The sequence below is a fragment of the Acomys russatus genome, chromosome 30, assembly GCF_903995435.1.
Source record: "Acomys russatus chromosome 30, mAcoRus1.1, whole genome shotgun sequence".
NCBI classification, from domain to species: domain Eukaryota; kingdom Metazoa; phylum Chordata; class Mammalia; order Rodentia; family Muridae; genus Acomys; species Acomys russatus.
The window spans coordinates 14,373,024-14,393,567 of NC_067166.1; the positions used below are offsets into that span (position 1 = coordinate 14,373,024).

A 20,544-nucleotide genomic window follows, 5' to 3' on the forward strand; every position below is an offset into this window, starting at 1 on the left:
CCAATGTGTTCAGTACGGGCTTTGCATGTAATGACATCAGCAGGTATCTTTGATGGGTATTGTCTCTCTCCTTCCTATGTTCCCCACTTTTTCTAGAATGGATAAATATCACCACCAAAAGCAGAAACAAATATTTCCCCTCTCCTAATCTTTTCTTCTTGACAGAAAGAAATTTTCTCATCAAACAAAGGCTACTGTGAAATACAAAGTGCCCTGTTGTTGTTATCTTTCATAAGAGGGTCCTAATTTAAAAATATTAAAGCTTTGCTTTAATTAAACATAAAACCACATAATAATTTTAAATTCTCCTTTAAGGATGGCCATATTCACTTGACCTAAATTTGTCTTGGCCAGAGGTGTCCCCAGAGGCCAATCATGAGCTTTCTAATGCCTAGTTGCCTCTTCCAACTTCATGGGGGGTGGGGGGTGGGGTAGGGGTGGGGGGTTGTCCTCTCTCAGAATTTCCATTTGACAATTAGTCTTGTCTCTGCCCTCTGGGCAAACACCTGTATTACTCATGGCTAACCATGAGTTCGCAGAGAGCCAGTATCTTGTGGAACATTCAAGGGGTTTATGAGGAGCCAACTAAAGTGCATCCAAGAGACCCCCACTCTCCACAAGTCCCTTGTTTGAATTAAGGAATCTTATCACTAGTAATGTCCCTGTTCTCTTTGAGGACAATCACTTGTCCCTTACACATCACAAAGGAAAGCAAAATGTTACTGTCAGTCACTTGGTGAGGTCAGATGGAATGGTTCAGATGAGAGGTCACCTCAGATGAGAGAGTGCACAGGAGAGGCCCAGGGACCAGCATGAGAATGCTAGACAATGGGAGGCTGGTCCTCAGAGGGAAGGCGTGGCATGAATAGGGTTGTGAGGAAGCCCATCGATTTTAGAAGGTGATCAGTCTCCTGAAACGTGATACTAAGACGCCTCCTTCCATGGATCTCTCAGGGATCATCAGAATTGGACTATTAGGATTTGTTGGGCCTTTTCTACCATATAGGCATGATGGATACCCAAAGAATTTTGAAATGCCAGCATTGTGTAAATTCCATACTGAAAGTCAGATCTCTCTGGGTTTTCTGTGAAGTTGTTGCTGGCTTGCTTTGTTTTTGAGACAGAGTCTTGCAATATAGAACAGACTGGCCTTGTACCTGTGACCTTGCTGCCCTGGCTTCCCAAGTGCTGTGATTATAGGCTTGTGACTCTGTACCCAGTTTATAAACAAACTGAGGAACAGTTCTTAAAGTAGACTTGTGCCAGCATTGGCACCAGGTATCCAGCCTGCTTCCAGTGGTACTTACGGCCAGAAAAACTGTCTCGTCAAGCTCCTCGGCTTCTCTCACGATGGTCTCCAGGGTATCCTTGGCCCTGTCCATGCTCTGTAGAAAGTGGACCATTTGGTCATGCAGGAACTCCATCTTCTTCTTCTTCACTTCCTCGAAGCTCTGGGCTTTCTCATCATACTGTGCCAGAACCTTCTTCATCATTTCCTCATTCTGTGCTTCCAGTCGTTTCTCGTTTTTGCTACAGTTTTCCTAGAGGGTGGAAGAAAAGCACTTTTTAGTGAATAAAGAAGCAATGCCTCCATTTTCCCTGCATCTTTTTTTTCCCCCCTTGGAAGACCTGGCCTCTGACGTCCCTCCCAGTTTAAAAAAAAAAAATCAAACATTAAGGACATGGCCTAAGTTTCCAGCTTATATATCTACTTTGCTGTAATTAGCTTTGCAATGGGATGATTGTAAGAGTATCATCAAGAAGATACAGAAATATTAAAATTACAAAAAGAAAGAAAGGTACATCCGGGGAGGGTGCTGGCAATCAGGCTGTGGAAAGGGCTTGTGTGATTTTCACCTCTCCATAGCAATGATCTCCTGGGAGGAGCAGCTTTACCACAGTGGAAGGAACCTTACTGTCCATTTGGATGCCCCTAGTGGTTGGCCATCCTCACTAGAGTGACTGAGGAAGGGGACAGTAAAGCAGGTGCTCACTGTTCTACAATGGGAGCAAAGAGATTGGACAGTGGTTTTCTGCGGTGGCCTGGAGCCCTCTGCCACTTGTGGTTGGCAGCTGCCGGTATCTGGGCCACCTCTGGATAAGGGTAGAACATTCCTATCTACAGTCTTCACAGTGGCTGGGACTAACAGCCTCTGTGTGTGTGTGTGTGTGTGTGTGTGTGTTCAGATGTGCCCTGAGGCATCCATTAGCCCCAAAGAAAAGATTCAAGTCAGTGAGATAGAGTGTTTCAGGAGGCCAAACCAGTGAGAGGCAGCAAAGTAGAGCAGAATCATTAACACCTCTTAGTAACTTGTCATGAGGGTTAACCTTCAAAGAGCATCTGCCTTAGTGTGCCAGGGCTCCAAGAAATGAGTGTCTTTAGGGAAAATCCTTTATCCTTAGACAGAAAGTGGGTTCATGGCTCACAGTGAGGGGAGAATCCTTACATATATGTCACACACACATACATACACACTACATATTACACCCACACACACACGCTATACCACACACAACACACACACACACAAACACTATGCACTATACACACACATACCACATACACACTACAACACGTATACCAATACCAATTCAGTTCTACATAGTTTACAAAATGAATAAAGCAGGATAGAGTAGAAAGAAGTATATTACCTTACCTCAATGGTATTAAAAAAGGATTCAATCTCGCTAACAAAAGCCTCAATCCTCAAGGATTTTTCTTGCAGGGTGTCAAGAAATTCTCCTAATTGAACCTGAAGGGAAGAATTAAATTTTTTTTTTAACTGTATAACATCAGGGGAAAACATTTCAATCAGCGAGTTCCGGTTTCTCTAATATATTTGTTGAGATTTACTATGACGTATTCACTAACAAATCAAATTTGGAGTATTTTTGCTACTTCGCCTAAATGGATTGGCCACAGTTGTGTATGACAAATAGTTGCGTTCTGTGGGCCTGGGGAAGCAGCTCCTGGCAAACCACCTTCCTTGCAAGCAGAAGGACAGGAGCTTGGTCCCCAGAACCAACAACATCAAGCCAACTGTGCACAGTGGTGCAAGCTTGTAATCCCAGAAATGGGGAAGTAGAGACAGGCAGATCCCTGGTCTCACTAGCCAGCCACATGAATGTCAACACACAAATGCATGGGTGTCGATGCTTAATAAACTCTGGATTTGAATTAATCCTGTTCCCAAGGACTACAGAGTCTTGTACACTCTGAAGTAGATCTCTGTGGTGTTGGTTGTCAGTTTGATGAGCTCTACAATGACCTGTGGATAGACTGTAGATACAATCTGGCCCACTGCTTCTAGCTCCCGCCTCTGTGACTCCTCCATGGTGGACCACACACTTGAATATGCAACCAAAATAATGCCTTCTTCCTTCAGTCGCTGTTCAGGCATCCTCTTAGCAACGAGAGAAGCAAGTGGCGCACGGCCTTTTGCCTGAGCTGACTTACTGCTTCTTCGTCACATGTGCACGAAGAGCCTCAATGTGCCTGGCAGAGCTTGAGAGGGTGACCAGGGTGCCACCAGCCAGACACCCAGCACAACAAGTGAGAGGACTGTCTACTACGTGTCAAGATCCCCCCCATCTTGAAAGAGTTAAGGTTTGTAGTGGCCGACAGCCAACTAGAACATGTAGAGGGCAGTAGTTGAGGATGGTCCCTATTTTCGCCCATACTTCTAAGCCTGGAAATATTCTGGCTCGATAAACATAATAAAAACCAAAGCTGAACAACAGAGCTTCAACTGTCCACAGAATGGTAATGCTACCACATCCATGAAGCCTCTCCAAGAGGCCTCTAAGAGGTCCCTATACCTCTCCCGTGTCCCTTAGGCTCCTGTCAGGCAAGCTGCATCTTTTTGTACTTTCTTCTCATATATGTGGCTTTTTTCCCCCTGTATGTTCCACTTCTAGAGTACCCTTGCTGCCACCGACTATTAGAAGACCTCTACCGCATTAAGGCTCAGGCTAGCTTCAGCTTTTAGAGACACCCTACCTCACCTCTACCCAACTGCTAACCTTCCAAAACCTCAGGACTAGCGTTCAGGAGTGCAAGTATTGATCTGAGGAACCTCTAAGTACAGCTCGTCATTTTCCTTTCTTTGTTTCTCATGACTAATGATTGGCATCCCTCATGACACAGACCAGGAGGTCAGTGAACACTGTGGAAGCAGGAAAAACTTGAGTCAGGGATGAAGATAAATAATTAAGAGGTGGTCACCATGATGGGGATGTTCAGCCAACAGTTCTGGAAGAGGCACAAAAGTCCAACCAGAAGGCGTTACCCAATTCTAGGGTTACAGCTTTTTGTGATATCTTCTATTTCTTAATTTTATTTTAGATTTACGTGTGTGTGTGTGTGTGTGTGTGTGTGTGTGTGTGTGTGTGTGTGTTGTCTACATACGTGCATCTGATTAGATTACATGTCTGCCTGACTAGAAGAGGGCATTGTGTTCCCTGGAACTGGAGCTATGGATGCCTGTGAGCTACCATGTGGGTACCAGAAACTGAACCCAGTTCTTCTGCAAGGGCAGCCAGTTCTCATAACTGCTGGGCCATCTCTCCAGCCCCCAGTTTTTTTCTTCTCTTATTTTTTTAAAACTTGCCTCCTTCCCATAATCTTTAGAGAACCTCAAACAAACAAACAAATCTTTAAAAATGTTGTTTTAAAGATGACATCATCCTACCTTTGAATTGTTTTAAAATTTTTGAAAGAGTTATATGCTCTAAAGAGATCAGAGTATTACTTTCGGATTTTTAAAATTGTCAACATTTAGGCAAAACTTAGATATAAAGAAAACATCATCCTCATCATAAAAGGTATGGAAAATTGAGTCTTGTTTCTGTAGACAGTGACCAGTAGCTGCCAGTCTTTAAAGCAAATGTAAGTATAGAATGGGGCATATTTCAGTGGCGTTAATGCATCTGGTAGCAGAGATTCCACAAAAGAGACTGCCTCATCCCTTCCTTCAAACTTTAATAGGAAAAATATATAAATAAAATTTCACCCTAGAAAAATAAGAGGGAATTAACTTGATAGGAAAAAAAAATATTCAGATCCTAAAATGCAATCCTGTGTAGTCAAAACGAGTCTGACAATTACTCAACAGCAGCATCCCTGAAGGATGGCTTAAGGATCACTGATGGCAAAGCAAACAGGATGGACACACAGGCAAGTGCATAAACTCCAATGTCAGACCAACCTGGGTACCCATCCCAGCTTCATCTCTCGTGACCTCAGCAAATCACTTAAACTCCCCAGGCTCATTCATTCCATTATCGGCAAAGCGATGACAGTGATGGGAGCTAAGAGAATTAAAGTGTACTCCGTATACAGAGACCTCAGCACAGGCCTGGCCGAGAGCTCAAGGCCTTGTTATTATTTGCTACATTTAAAGATCATCCTGGCTGCTTTGTGTGGAACCAGAGATGTGAAACTAGAAGGTGATTGCAAGGTAGATGGATCATCAAAGACTCATCTCTGGGGAGGTGGGAGATGATGAGAATCAAAATTTAAATCTTACTGTTTCCTGCATTGTTTAACATTTAGAATAGGACTGGTCCAGGCAGTAGATGTGTATTTTAAAGGACAGTATTATTGATGACCAAAAGTAACTTGCTTTGTGTGCAAATGTATAATTATTGAGGCTAAACGCATTTTGCTTTCTTATAACCTTAAGGGTCTTTGTTATGAGATAGCAAGCTCCTCAGTAGTAATGATCCCCCCCTGCCCTGCCCCATATTTGTTCTTGGTATCCTGAGGACCTAGCAGAACGCTCTGACACATAATAACATACAGGCTAGTCCTAAGTAAATTCTTAGGAAAATATTCATTCTTTCTTCAGACCATTTTGCTTAAAATAAATACCAACTGCTGGTCACTTTTAAGAAAATGTGAGCCGGGCATGGCGGCGCACGCCTTTAATCCCAGCACTCGGGAGGCAGAGGCAGGCAGATCACTGTGAGTTCGAGGCCAGCCTGGTCTACAAAGCGAGTCCAGGACAGCCAAAGCTAACACAGAGAGACCCTGTCTTGAAAAAAAAAAAAAAAAAAAAAAAAAAAAAAAAGTGAATATGGTATATACAATGTATGTATAACTTGTGCGCGTTGAATTGGTTTACCTTAACAGCAGTTATCGCTGTGTCAAGTGCTGAGACCTCGTGGTCTTTGTGAACGTCCAGCATCTTGTCCATTTCAGAGACTGGGCTTTTACAAGTGTAGCAGTAAGAGTCAACCTGGGGCTTTCCCGGTTCCTTTTGTGTCTTAGCCCTTACTGATTCCGTTGCTGACTGGTCTTCCGTCCTTTCATCCAACTCTTCCTGTGCGGCAGACATGCTCGGCTCCTCCTCACCTATGTATTTCTGTTCCCCGATATGTGCGAGGGATTCTGTTCCTTGAGCTAACACGCCGCTGGGTGTGGATTCTGAATAAGGTTCTTCTGCTAAGATGCCTTCACTGACCCTGACCGCTTCATGACTCAGCGAGTCAACAAACTCATACTCATCCTGTACCGGGATGTTGTGGAGCCTCTCTTCACGTGGCACAGATGGGACGGGTTCTTCTAGTGACACTTCGGGAGCATAAGTGGCGCCAGCTGCAAATTCTTCCTCTGGGAAAGACACTTGTACTGGGATGTTCAGACTGGCCTCTGGACTTCCACTTCCTGCTTCGTTACCCTGGCTGCTCGGCTGCTCGGCACTCTCCAGAACATGGCGGGTGTCTTCAAATGGGACTGCATAGCTCATCTTCTGCGTGACTGCTCTGACGCGCTCTGTGACGGGAGCTTTCTGCGGCATCACCACCTCACCGAGGGTCTCCGTGTGGCCCACGGAGTCCCCTTCCCTGTCAACCGCCTTGCGCTGTTCTTCTAGATTCTTCTCCCAAAAACTAGTTGCAGGCTTTCTGCCGGCTTCTCTTTCTGCAACTCTCAGTGGACGTGACTCACCCTCACCAACCGGCTTTCCTTCCAGGCCTTGTCCTTCATCTTCTTGAGTTACCGATTCGGCATGAAGAATGTCATCTTTGAGTATGTACTTCTCAAAATACATACCTGTCCCATCATCGGGGTCAGAGTGCCTCCGTGGGAATGACGCCTCAGGCTCCACACTGTCACCCTCAGAAGCGGTTTCCCCTTCATCTTCCTCCCCGAATGCCTCTTCATAAAGATCCTTATATAAGAAGGCGAGTGCGGGTGGCTCCTCCAGCAGCTCGGGGTTAACAGCCTTGGTGGTGGTGGGAAATATCTGGCTTCTTGACAGAACTCCTTCCTCCACACCAAACAAAGGCATCCCGGGTGACCTGGCGTCCACGTTCCTACTGATGCCCTTCGAAGCATTTCTATCATCCGGTTTTTGGGTAGCCACAGACTGTTGCCTCTCTCCATGAGATAATTCACTGGAGTCCCTTTCTACTCCGTAAAAGCTTTCATCTAACTTTACTAAGTCATATTCCTGTTCTAGGACACGCTCATCTGGCTTTTCTGGGAAAGAAGTCGCTGCTTCTGTGGGTTCCTTTGAGAATTCCTCAATGGTTAAATTCTGTTTTCCTGAGTTTGGAGAGAGGTTATAATCAATCAAAGTATATTTTTCAAAATAATCCTCTTCGCTGGAAACTGTGGGTTGAATTGGAGTGAAATCACCCATTTCTGAGTCTGTGGCTACCTCCTCCTTTGTCTTACGGGTCTCCTGCTTTGGTTCATTTTCTGTCAGCAACGCAATTTTCCTATCAAAATCTTCTACCTTGCTCTCCCGTGTCTCGTGGGAAGCAACCACCTCCCTCTCGTCCTGCAGGGATATGCTTTTAAAAGAGGCTTTCTCTCTCAAATACTGCAACTTATCTTGCATCTGTTCGCTTTCTTCCTGATCCACTGAAGGGATGAAGGCAGGAGCGTGGATGTTCAGTATCTCACAGCCTTCGGAAATGATGCTAAAGGCACTCTTTTGATCTTCTGAAAGTCCGGCTGGCTTGCTGGTCGCTGCAAATTCTTCATCTTTCACAGAGGTGTCATCAAGCCCCTGCGGTGTGCCTCTCATGGGAGTCAGTCCATCAGCACGGACCGCCGCTGCGTTAAGCATAAACTGAGTATAGTTGCTTGCTGCTGTAGGGAGTGGTTCATTTCTGTGCACATCCTCCACAGCTTCCAAGTGATGCTTTGTAATAAGAACAGACTGTTTGGGCATCTCGGCTGAGTGGCCTTGAGATGCCTGGATGGTGTGGACCGTAGGCCTCTCCAGCTGCGTTTCTTGTTTCCTTGCTGCATGTTCCAGAGAAATTCTTGAAACAAGAGTCTGTGACTCTACAGGTGACAGCTCAGTCGGCAGTGTTCTTAAACGCTCTGTCTCAACAGCAGTGTGCTCAGATGCCCTTTCAGCATCCTCAGATAGAGGGCGTGGCTGCACACTTCCATCCACAGCAGCCACTGAGGAATCGGGGAACAACTCAAACGCTTTCAACGGCCTCCTCTCCTCTTTGAGATCCACCTGACTCTCCTTGGACTTCTGCAACTCCAGACTTTCTCCCCAAGGAGAATGGCCATCCATTTCCTCTCTGAAGGGAGGCTCCACACGGGAAGCCTTGGTTTTTCCTTCTAAAGTTTTACTTTTTTCCCGGGGATGTGGTTGTGGTTGGGTTTCTGCTGCCTTTCTCTCCTTAACTTCTGGGCGTACCTCTGCGATTGTGTGCTCTGGTTTTTCAATAACTGGTGGTGGTTTAACCAATGAGGGTGGCTGGGCCTTATCTGAAGAGACAGCTGATGCTACAGGCACAGGTGTGGCTGCAGCTGGAGAACAGGGTAGGTGTGCCTGCCTCTTTCCTCCTAAAGATGCCTGAGCCTCATTTCCTTCCCTCTCCTCCAAAGCGAGAGCCTCGCTGGGTTTTTCCATGAGCTCTTCACTTAGAGAGACGCACGGTTCCAGCCTCGCAGCAGCTATTGAGTCTTCCAATGTAAAAGGTCGAGATTCCGGCATCGTTTGCAGCTTTCCTACTGCTTTATTTCCCCTAAGTTCCAAGGGAGCCATGATTTCTCGCTTTTCTGCCAGCGCCCTCTTCTCTGCCAAGGAAAGTGATCTGGTTTCCCAGCCCTCCTCCTCCTCCACCAGGAGTTCCATTTCCTCTTCACACTGTTTCAAAGAAGTGGGTTTTGGCATTTCTTGTCTTGGTCTGATGTCTTCACCAAGATCAGTTGATTCCACTGGCAAAATCACTGATGCTGGCTTTTCTGGTGCCTTCGTCTCTGTGAAGTTTGATGGAGCTGATTTTGGCTGTTGTGGCATTTTATCTACCATATCAGAGAGCCTTGTTGCTTTGTGATCACTGCTTGGCTCTTCCTTAAGAGCAGAAATAGTCCATGTAGCTGGAGGACAGATTTGTGGCTTCTGGTGTCTTTGGCTCTCAGCACCATGAAGAGGAGCAATTTCTTGGGCTTCCTCCATAGCCAGTTTCTCACCCATAGGGGAACAAGGTTGAATTCCATGGTGCTTCTCACCAGCTGAAGGAGCTAAGCTTACACCCACTCCCTCTGAATAGCCTAGGACTTCTTTCTTCCCATAATTTCCAGAGTTTGATTTGGACTGGTTTGAAAACATGAGGTTTTCTTTAAGGTCTTGACTTTGGCTGAATTTAACTGAAGCATCCTTGGGTTCCTCAGCCAGTTTAACTGTGGCCTCAGGTAATGAATAAACAGCTGGCTCCCCAGCCGCATTCACCTCAGCAGCAACTGCACCTTTAGGCTCTACAGCAGTTGCTGCCTTCTCTATGGAGGGACCTGACTGGGTTTCTAAGTGTTCCTTGTCAGTGACCTTGTTATCCGGAGCGCTTGATCCAAACAATAAATTAGACATCCATGATTTGAAAGATGAAATTCCTTTCTTTCCCTTGTTCACAGCAGGGCCTTGCTCAGCCACCAATGACTTCTCAGATGGCTCTTGTGTCCCCTCTGGTGCCCCTGGGGGTTGAAGAGTGACATCTGCTTTGATTGCAGAGACAGATTTACTTTGGGTAGATAGTTCTGCTTCAAGGGCTGGTCTTCCCCCTTCATTGGCATCATCTAAGGCCTTTGGCTGAACCCATCTGAGTTCTTGAGATGGCTTCTCACCAGACACTGCTGCCGTGCTCGCTTCTTGGTCTTTGCCCAGTGTGGGTTCTACAACTTCAGCCAGAAAATGCACTGCTGTGGCAGGCATGGGGGTTGTTTCTACCTTTCCCTGGTCCATGGATGGGCCACTCTGTGATTTCTGGAGAGTCCTTTCAAAAGGGAGTTTGATTCCCTCCTGGGCATCTTCTTTGCAAGGCCTGGGAAATTCTGCATTTGTTTTCTCTGCTATTGGCTGTTCACTCTCTGCGAAAGAACCAGTCTGCCTCTCCTCTGCTCTGCTTCTCTCAACCTTTCCAACAGGAGCCACAGCCTTTACTTCTTCAGAAAGGCAAGTCTTCGTGGATAAGGCTTTCGCCTTGCCACTAGACACATGAGGGGTAGATACTTGTTCTAGCGATGGCAAATGGGGTTTTTCCACAGCTTGTGGTAGGGCCTGCTTTCTGATTCCAGATGTGCGGTCTGTATCCAATGGAGCAGCCTCAAGTTTCCCTGGCATCAGATCATTGCTCTCAGAGGAATCCAGCTGCCTTGGTCCTGGCCCTTCCCTCTGATTGGCCAAGCCATCCGGCTTTTCTAGCATCCAGGTATCATCCTTTGGAGAAGTGAGAGTCCCTTTCACTTTTGTTCCTGTAACATCGGCAGGCTCCATGGTAATAAATGGCTTTGATTGCTGCAAATTCTCTTTTCTATCTGAGAATTGTTTTTTAACACCCAGATCTGGCTTATCGCCAAAAGAAGCCCCCACATCTGGCACCTCAACAGCTTGACCCACACGAAGGGCCCTTTCAAGCTCTCTTTGCTCTGTGGGGAGGTCAGAAGCAGCAGTCTCTAATGGAGATGTAGCAGGCACAGGAGGTTCCCTGTTTTCTCCTTGCTCTTTTTCTCTGCTCCCAAGCTCAGTGGGGCCCTTTGCTAAGACAGAAGGCCCTGGTTCTGTTATAATGGCTTTTACTGGTTCTACACCTAAGGATTCATTTCTATCTCTCCCACCAGTGAATTCTGACCCAGCGGCTGGTACTTCGGATAACTGTGTGTGTTTCTTAGGCTCTGAGGAGAGCTTTATGAGTTCTTCCTTTCCTGACTGGAAGCCTCTCAGCACTGGAGATGTTTCCTCTGCTTGTCTGTTCATCTCATCCCTGAGGGACAATAATTCTGGGCCTAAATCGTCTGACACTAAAATTTCAGGCTCCTCTGGTTTGTCATTTGGAACTGTGCGTTCGGGTGCGGGTGACACTTGTGGTGGAGGGAGCTTACTTTCTTCTCTCTTTACCTCTGCACCTGCATTGATGGAAAGTTTGGGCTCAGGCCTTAACACCTCTGAGACAGACACCAAGCTCTTTTTTGGTGATGAAACCAAGCGTTCAGAATCAAGAGCTGCAGAGAGTGGAGGACCTTGCTTGTCTTCTACCCTGACTCCCCCAGACACATTTGCCGGCACTTTGGATACTGTTAAATTCGGAGGTGAATCTAATTCTGTTTCCTTCTCTGCCTCTGGCCAAGCTGAACCTCCGGATGAAGAGCTGGCGACGACAGCAGCAGCACCTTTAATTGGTTCCTTCTCCTCCCCTGTAAGAACTGGGTGCTCAGCTACAGATGTGATGATGGGTGGTGAACCACTTCCTAATTCACTCTTCCCTACTTGCCTTAGGCCCAGGTGTTCCGCAGGGCTGGCAAGAGATGAGTCTGCCAGGGTTTCATCTCGGCCTGATTCAGTTACATTTGAATCCAGCTTCGTTCCTGGCACCGTGGTGGCAGAGAAGCTGGCTTCGGTTTCTTTCTTCGTTTCTCCCGACAAAACTGAAAATGCTGGTGGTGCGAGTGGACGATGTTCAACTTCCCTTTCTATTCCCGAGGAATCCGCAGGAAGTTCCCTGGCTATTTTGGAATCGCGTTTCAATTCCGTCTTCACTGCAGAAGAAACCTTATGTCCAGAAATAGATGTTTCCTCTCGAGGTGAATCTGGTTTTGCCACTTCAGGCTCATTTGACAACGTTCTCTGTTCTAGTTCAGGAGTCACAGTTGGAGCTAAATTGGGTTCGACATCCGCCTTTGGCTCATCTACCGAGTCAGAAACAACTGAATATTTCATCCCAGACCCTGGAACATTTGGGGGCTGAGGCTGTGGTGTCTGATCCTGTGATGCAGACGCTGCCGCTTCTTGAGAAAGCAGCACAGTTTCTTCCCTTCTGACTTTGGGCAGAGCCATCTGTTCATCTGCGCTTGGTGCTTTGGGCTCCTGTTCCATCTTAAGTACAGAGGCTGACTCGGGGGAAACTGAGGACTGAGGTGTGGGTGGAACGGGTCTCGTCTCCTCCTCCTTTAGCCCTGATGAGAGTGCAGATGAAGAAGCCACCACAGTAGGTACTGGCGAACCACTCTTAACATCTTCTTTCTCCCATCTACTGGTCAACGATGGTGGTACCAAACCTTCAGCCTCAGGCTCCGAAGATGCTTGAGTTTTCTGCTGCTGTGCCCGGATGAGATATTCAGATACAGAGGTTGAGATTGCTGGAGTGGCCGGCATATGTTCTGCTTGGCCTGTCTTATCTGCCGAAGGTGGCAGGCTCAGGTCTTCAGATACAGGCACGAAAGGGAAAGGCTCAGCCTTTTGCTCCTGTGATGGATCAAAATGGTCCGGCACAGGCGTGACGGCGGAGGATCCCGACCCTTCTGTATCTGCCTCAGAGAAGAAGGGATAATCGGGAGCAGACCCCATAGTTAGCAAGGCTTCTGGCTCAATTTCATTTTGCTCTGTTTCTGAGATTCTGTATGGTGGGATTGAAACTTGGGATGCCGAATCTGGGGAAAAGAGTTCAGTTTCTTCAGTGTCCTCGTCAGACAAAACAGTGTGCTCTGATGGTGATGTTAAGCACAGTGGCGAATCAGGCCCCAGCTCTCTTTTCTCTGTTTCCTGTGTTGGATAGGGTGAGAACGAGAATTCTGACGCAAACGCAGAATCAGGGGAAAGGAGCCCGATGCTTTCCTCTTCCTGCTCTGCCTCTGAAAGATGTGTGGGTGAGGAGGCACCCTTTAGGAGCAGGGAGGGTGCGTGGACTAGCTCTTCCTCCTGGGACTCTGGTGTTACAGGCGGCGTTGGTTCTGATAGTTCGGAAGCAGGTGTGGAAGAGAAAGCCTGCCGCCGGCCTTCCATACACTCTTCTTCTGATAGGGCCCCGCGCTCAGATAAAATGGCTGAAGGAGGTGGGGCCTGGCGTTCAGAAAGCACCTCGGTGGTGGCATGTGGTTCTAATGCAGAGACCACATCTGGTGAAGGAGGCCCCACATCTTCCTTTTCTTCTTCTAACAGAGTCATGGGCTCAGAAATGCCCTTTGGTTTGAATTGGGGCGTTTCGTCTATTGTTTTTTGGGGGGATTCCTGCGGTGCATTTTGTGGAACTGCGGTTTTAAATGTCAGTTTTGAATCTGATATGAGACTATTAGTTCCTAGATCCTCATCTTCCGATACAGCTGCGTGTCGCAGTGCGGCAGCCAGGGGCGGTAATAAATGCACGTCAGCAGCCTTCTCAGTTAGCGACGGTGAGCAGGGGCGTTCAGAAGAGGCATCCACAGCTGGGGAATGTGGCCTAGTGGCTTCCTTCTCTTCTTCTGTCTGAATCATGGGTTCCGAAGCATGTTGGGACTTTACTAGGGGCTTACGGTCACCTGTGCTCGCCAGCAACTCTTGCGCGGCATGCGCTGGAACAGAATGCTCAAAAGAAGACACGGAATCCGGTGTGTGACAGGTGCTCTCTGAGGCCTCGTCTCCAGAGAAGACCAGACGGTCTGGTGAAACTGTTGAAAAGAGTGGGGACTGGGATGCAGATGTCTTCTCAGCGGTGGATGGAGAGATGGAGTGTTCAGATGCAGAGGCCACAGCTGGGGAGTAAGCCTCGCGTTCCTCGTCTTCCTCTGAAAAGACTGCAGGTTCAGAGCTAGACTTCACATCCCACTGAGAAAGCGCCTCAGCTTCTTGCTTCACTGGTTCTGGTTTCCAATCCTGTGGGGCCGAATATTCAGATACAAAAGCAGAATCGGTAGACACAGACTCGCTTTCCTCTCTTTCTTCCTCAGACGGACTGATATGTTCAGGTGTGAGCGTCGTCTGTGATGGTAGAACGGACTCCCAGTGCTCCACTTCAGGGGACAAAGGTGATGGAGAAGGCTTCTCAGAAACTAATGGGCTTTCTGGATAATCAAGTTCTATGATCTCTTCTTCTAGACTAGAATCTTCGGGTTCAGTGATATCCGCGATCGGTAGGGAGGTTACCCCTCCCTTCTCTAGTTCTTGGGACGCAAGGGTAATGCGTCCTTCAGGTGCGTGTTCCTCCTCTCTGCCAACTATGGGCTCACGCGCATGCTCCTCCTCTCTATGGACTAATGGCTCAGGCGCATGCTCCTCTTCCCTGTGGACTAACGGCTCAGGCGCATGCTCCGCCTCTGTATGGACTAATGGCTCAGGCTCATGCTCCTCTTTTCTATGGACTAATGGCTCAGGCGCACGCTCCTCTTCTCTGTGGACTAATGGCTCAGGCGCATGCTCCTCCTCTCTGTTGACTACGGGCTCAGGCGAGGTCAGGTGTTCAGATGCTGGTTCTATCTTTTCTGATAAGGTCTGCTCTAGCTCTTCTGTCTCTGGCTCAAACATTTCTTGGATGGGTGGTGCTACTCTTAGCGATCCGGTCTCCAAAGACTCCTCTGCCTCCCATGCCATGGAATGGTTGACAGAAACTTCCTGTTTTACATCATCCTCTGAAATTTCCATTCCTTTTGAGTCTGGTTCCAGTTCTTCCTTTGCTCTTTCGAGGACCCTGGTTGCCAGACCAGGTGGTTCTGTTCGATGGGGCTTTGATTCGTCAGTCAGCTGTCGTGGCATTGTCTGTGGAGGTCTGAAATGTTCTTCTTGATCTGCTGTGTCATTTCTGGAATAAGAGGAAAATGTGTTCGGGGTTGCAGGTGTGTCAATTAAAGGGGAATCGACATGTGTTTTCTTTTGCTCATCATGAGTAAATAGTGAGGTCATGGACTTTGATCCTTTGGAGAGCGCACCTCTCCAGGGTGGGGCAACCTCTCTTGCCACACCATCTTCTGGGCTCTGGGCTACTAATTTACTTCTTTGAGAAAATATGTTAGAACCACTGTCGCTCAAATCTGGCTCTAGACTGATGGATGCATCTTTCCCTTTCCTGTAATGTATTTCCTTAATCACGTACCCTTTCGGCAACGTCCCATAAAATTGTAGAGGAATTAATTCTTCTTTAACTGAATTGAACATCTTAATTTTGTATTGTACTGTTCCTATGTAGACTGGCCTCAACACTAATGGCTTGTGTTCTTTGTAGATTGCTCCAGTGATGGGAGGCGTATTTGATGTAGTCTTCTTCCTTTTTGTTTTGTCATAAGTGCCAATAGATGACTTCTCTTTCTCTGTATTGAGCGCCGGGGAACCTTCTGGAATTAAAAGACCATCTTCTTTATTTGCCAGAACATCTTGCGTTTCCAAAGAATTTCTTTTCTTGCTGCCTTTCCGACGCAATGATGGTGAGCCATGCTTGGACTTGTGGGTTCTTTTTCGTGTCTTTTTAACTTCATCTATAACAAAGGAGACATTTCCTGGAGGAGAATTCAGAGCTGACCCTTCCAAACTACATATGCCGGAAGTCTGACTTTCTTCAGAAGCCCAAGGAGTGGAAGATCTACTTGAATTGGTCTCCCAGGTTATTCCACTATCCTCCCGTTGGACTGTCACCATGGAAAAGGATGGGTCAGAGATGATACATTCCTGCTTGGTCTTGCCCTCCTTATCCTCATCTGATAACCTGTAGTGATTAATACCAATAATTATATGTTATAGTAATAAAATAACATGTATATTAATTTTAGAGCAAGTAAAATATAAAATATAGAAACCAATATTGCCATCTACCTCAAATATAGGGGTGAATATAAAACAAGGTTGAATAAATTAAAGTCAAGATACGCAATGCAGTAACATATCCGAGGCCAGAATGATACAACAACCTTAAAGTAAATGGAAAGCTGAAGTTCATTTTTGCATGTCACTCTTCTGGGTTGCCCTCCTCATGCCCCATGTTCCTCAGTCACTGAGGCTCTCTTCACCCACCAGGACCCTCACTGTGACTCTTACACCTGTGTCTTTTGTTCCCGCCGTTGCCACCAAACCTAGCGTTGGACCATCTACTCCGTGTGCTTCCTCACTGGCCAAAGGTCTTTTATTTGCCCAATCTCAGCCACGCCCACTTTCCTTCCAGACTGGCTTTTATCAAGCATCTCATTATCACACTCCTCACGGAAACAAATCTCAACAGATTCTTCATACTCACAGAATAAAAAAAGCTCAAAATCCTTGAATCCCAATTCCCATCTGTTTTTATTTTCACGTACTTCCCTCCTGCACCTCTTATGTGATTAACCTCTATTATAACTACAATCATATACCACAGAATGACATTTGGTTAACTGTGGACCATATAAATTACCGTGGCCCTAAGAGATTAGGATGGGCCTAGAACTTCCTTTTTGCCTAGTGCCACCGTAGCCATCATTACATCATAGCTCAATGCATTACCTACATGATGATGCTGGGGAGGAAAAACTCTACTGAATTTCCAGTTGCGTAAAAGCACAGCACATACAATCACATAAAGTATAAAATACTCGATAATTAATAAGCTATGTTCTAGTTTATGCTACATACTCTTTAGTTTGGAATGTATTTCTAACTTAAGAAACAAAACCCAGCAGTTGTCTAGCATGTGAAAGACTGTGGGTTTGAGTCCCAGAACCATAAAGAAAAAATTGTGTGTAAGACCATATGCCATGCATGGTACGCCAGCAGCTGCCTCTTCAGGACCTGGCCTCTTGCTTGCATCTGGAGGCCACAGGAAGTGTTGACCTCTACCATCTACTGTGAGTTCATGCTATGATGCTCACAGAACTATTAGATCACCAACCAATATATCTCAGAGCATGGCCCCATAGTTAATGTATCAAATTCACTATCTAGTACATATTTCGTGGGAACTCAGTTGCCACCTCACTTTCATCATCTGTAGAATAAGGATAGTAATCGAATACATTATGGAGCTATTTGATGTAAGGGTTAGTTAATACAGAAGCAGAATGCTAAGAAAATAAATGCTATTTGCAGTCAGGTTTTTCCTTGAACTTGAAATGAAAGAAGCCTGGACAAAGACGTTTTCAGTGGTACATACATTTGGAGGGGCTGTATGCTTGGCCTGCTTGCATATGCCTTCTGAGACCTGCTCAGGCTGCCCAACTCGCCACCCCTGCCTCCCATCCCCGCTCCCACTTCTGCCCCCACCCTGCCCCTACCCCTACCCCCGCCCCCAGGCTCTGTGGCACTCTTCTGTGGGATTTTCCTCTGCGACTCCTTTGCTTTTGCTGTTCCTCCCTTTGAGCTTCTCCTTCTCCACCACACTCCACCTCTTTTGCGCATCTGCATTCCAGCCACTGTCGAGTGTTACATTTAAGACTTCTGCTGTGACCATTCCTGGCTGATCTGAGCAGCTATGTTATATATTGGCCATTGCTTCATAAGCACTAAGCTGGAGATTAAGGCTCCAGGAGTCTTTTATCCTAGGAATGTAACTATAATTTGAGATAATTCCAAATTGCTGACTAGCCTACTGTACTCTTCTACAACAAAAGAAACAAAACCATACAACTGTTGTTAAGTGTAAATATTAAAGTAATACGCTTTTATTTTAAAAGAAAGGCATGCCAAATTTCATATCCTTATTAACCTTTAAAAAACCATTCGTCTCTGCTTCGGTGATTGGTTCTAACACATGTGGGAGCCTTAAGAAAATACGACCACGACCCATGCGCGCGCCCCCCCCCCACTTCTGCCACCACCCACCTCTCTCTGCCACCTCCCACACCTCTCTGCACAGATTCTGGTTTTACTGCTAGGACAGACTCTGGACATTGATACGTGTGTGTGTGTGTGTGTGTGTGTGTATTTTTTAAACCCTCTGGGCAGCTTCAGTACACATGTAGGGTTGTGACGTGCTTGCCTGAACAGACCTACATTTACAGAGTCTTGCTGACCCCAACCCCTTCCTGATGCGCTGGGCTTCACGGAGGACCCCGACTGTAAGTGCCTGAAGGTGTGCTCCAAGCCCTTTGCTAAACTTCAGCATCGCCCAGAAGTCCACAGCAGAGGGCACGGAGGGACTTAACCTTTATCTCCCAGTGTCTAGCACAGTGGGGGCCATTAGCCTCCTCCCTTGCCCCTGCTCCAGTCTCCCATAAATAACAGTGAGTTCTGCAGATGCCTTGGGTAAAAACTACTGGGAAGAATTCATTTTTTTCCTGGCAACTTTGCTCTCCTTTATTTGTGTTGGTATTAAGCCACTAAGCTTAATTGGGAATTAATTTTGGTCCTAGACTGAATCTTATGTTTTCCAGGCTCTTTCACGCATCTCATTAGCGTTATTCCTCAAAATGTTCACATCATGCCACTCCTTCTTTTTCATGTCACTCAGGATGGAATAAAAAACAAACAAACAAACAAAATAAAAGTTATGCCACAAACTTGGGAGCCCATATTAGGGACGCGTGTGAGTGCAGTAGCATTATAAAAGCAATTAGAAATTCAATTTAGAGTTCGCTATTGATTGTAAATTCAGTGTGCTCAAGCAGAGACAGTTTCATTACTAGCTAGAATGAGTTCAGGAGTGCTGAACAGAGCTCCCAGAAGGTAGTGAGTAAAAAAAAAAAAAAACAACAACAACAACAACAGAGCCCCGCTGAGGTAGATTCACCTAATCAATCACTTGTGTATTCATTTACTAATTATTTCTGCGTGCAATAAAATTTTATTAAGTTTAGATAGTAAGAATATAAATATAAATGCACAGGTCCTGTTCCCCCCACCCCCGACTGTAGAGATCAAACCCCAGGCACTGTGCACTCTGGACAAGCAAGATTCCTGGCCCTGCATCTCCAGCACAGGACTTTCCCCAAGAAATTCAAATCTAAAAAAAAAAAAATTCAAATCTAATATAGTGTGATAATTACTATTAGGGGAGAGAGGAAAGGTCCAATAAGGACAAAGGGGCGGGGGAAGTTTCACAAAAGAAAGATGCTTGTGTAGGTTTGGGTATGGATGGGAAAATAAGGAGCTATAAATATGGTGGAACCTATTCCAGGAAAAGGCCATGGAATATGAAACCTGCAATATATTAATATGTAGCCTGGCTCACTCAGAGGCTAAGTTGAATTGCCAGCAGTATTCTTATTCAGTGTTCTACTGTTGTGGAGAGACACCATTACCACGGCAACTCTTACAAAGGAAAACACTTCACTGGGGCTGGCTTAGAGTTTCTGAGGTCTAGTCCATTATCATCATGGCAGGAAACATGGCGGCACGCAGGCAGGCATGGTGCTGGAGAAGGAGCTGAGAGTTCTACATCCGGATCCACAGGCTGTAGGAAGAGAGAGACACTAGGCCTGGCTTGGGCTTTTTAAAACCTCAAAGCCCATCCCCAGTGACACACTTCCTCCAACAAGGCCACACACCACCTAATCTTGCCAAACAGGGCCACTCCCAGGTGACCAAGCTTTCAAATCTGTGAACCACAAACTATGATAGAAAATGACTATCTTAGCATTTATTTAGCTATAATCCAAACTTCGTATTATACTCCATCTAGAAAGGCAATGAGCTGTGTTAACAGAAGAGACATCCTCCTCAGAGATACCAGAGATGTTCCCAGGGCTATTTCTCATGGTGCAACACAAGTCCTTGCATTCAGGTGTCATCTGCTTTGCATAATTAAAGCTTCTGGCTATAAAGATCATCTCATCTGTTCCCACTGCACTCCTGCAGAGCAACTGTCTGATTATTTCTTAGTTTCCCATGCAGACTGAGGTAAAGGTGTGAGGTGAACGCCCGTTCCGAGTTGGACAAGAGAAAGACTCAGGAGGTGTGTGAGATCAAGAAGCCATAGACCGAGAGCTTGGGCAGCTCCTTTGGAGGACTGCCTTGCTCTGATTAAGGAAGGCTTCTATTGTATTTGCTAAGATTATTCTATAGACGTCATGAATTGATGTCAATTTTATTAAAACTGTTTGCATAGACATAACTATTTTCTCTTTCATCTTGTTCATGTGAATTACAGGGACCAATATACAGAAACCAACCTTGAACTTCTGAATTGCACTCAATACATGAATATGATGTTATGCTTTTTATATAATGCTGAATTTGGTTCTATTACATGTTTAGGAATTTCGCGCTTTTTTTTTCATGAATAATACCGAACGGCAATGTCGTTGCGTATGGTGTGTTTTCTTTTTCAATTTTCATACCAAAGTTATGTTGCTTCATAAAACAATTTGGGAATTATTCTCCCCTGTACTAGCCTCTAGAGGAGTTTGTTGCATTGTTTCTTCCTCAAGTA

At 46.0% G+C, this 20,544-nt stretch overlaps 1 protein-coding gene across 1 annotated transcript in view; it reads right to left on the reverse strand.

Annotated features, from left to right (window-relative positions):
• The window catches only part of Cmya5 (cardiomyopathy associated 5), a 92,641-nt gene that overhangs the window by 40,896 nt on the left and 31,201 nt on the right, over positions 1-20,544 (reverse strand). Inside the window, exons 2-5 of the mRNA XM_051172268.1 lie at positions 11,688-15,912; positions 6,126-11,432; positions 2,658-2,753; positions 1,308-1,541 (exon numbers count right to left, since the gene is read on the reverse strand). Of these exons, the coding sequence (XP_051028225.1) occupies positions 1,308-1,541; positions 2,658-2,753; positions 6,126-11,432; positions 11,688-15,912 (9,862 nt within the window). The remainder of the gene's footprint in view (positions 1-1,307; positions 1,542-2,657; positions 2,754-6,125; positions 11,433-11,687; positions 15,913-20,544) is intronic.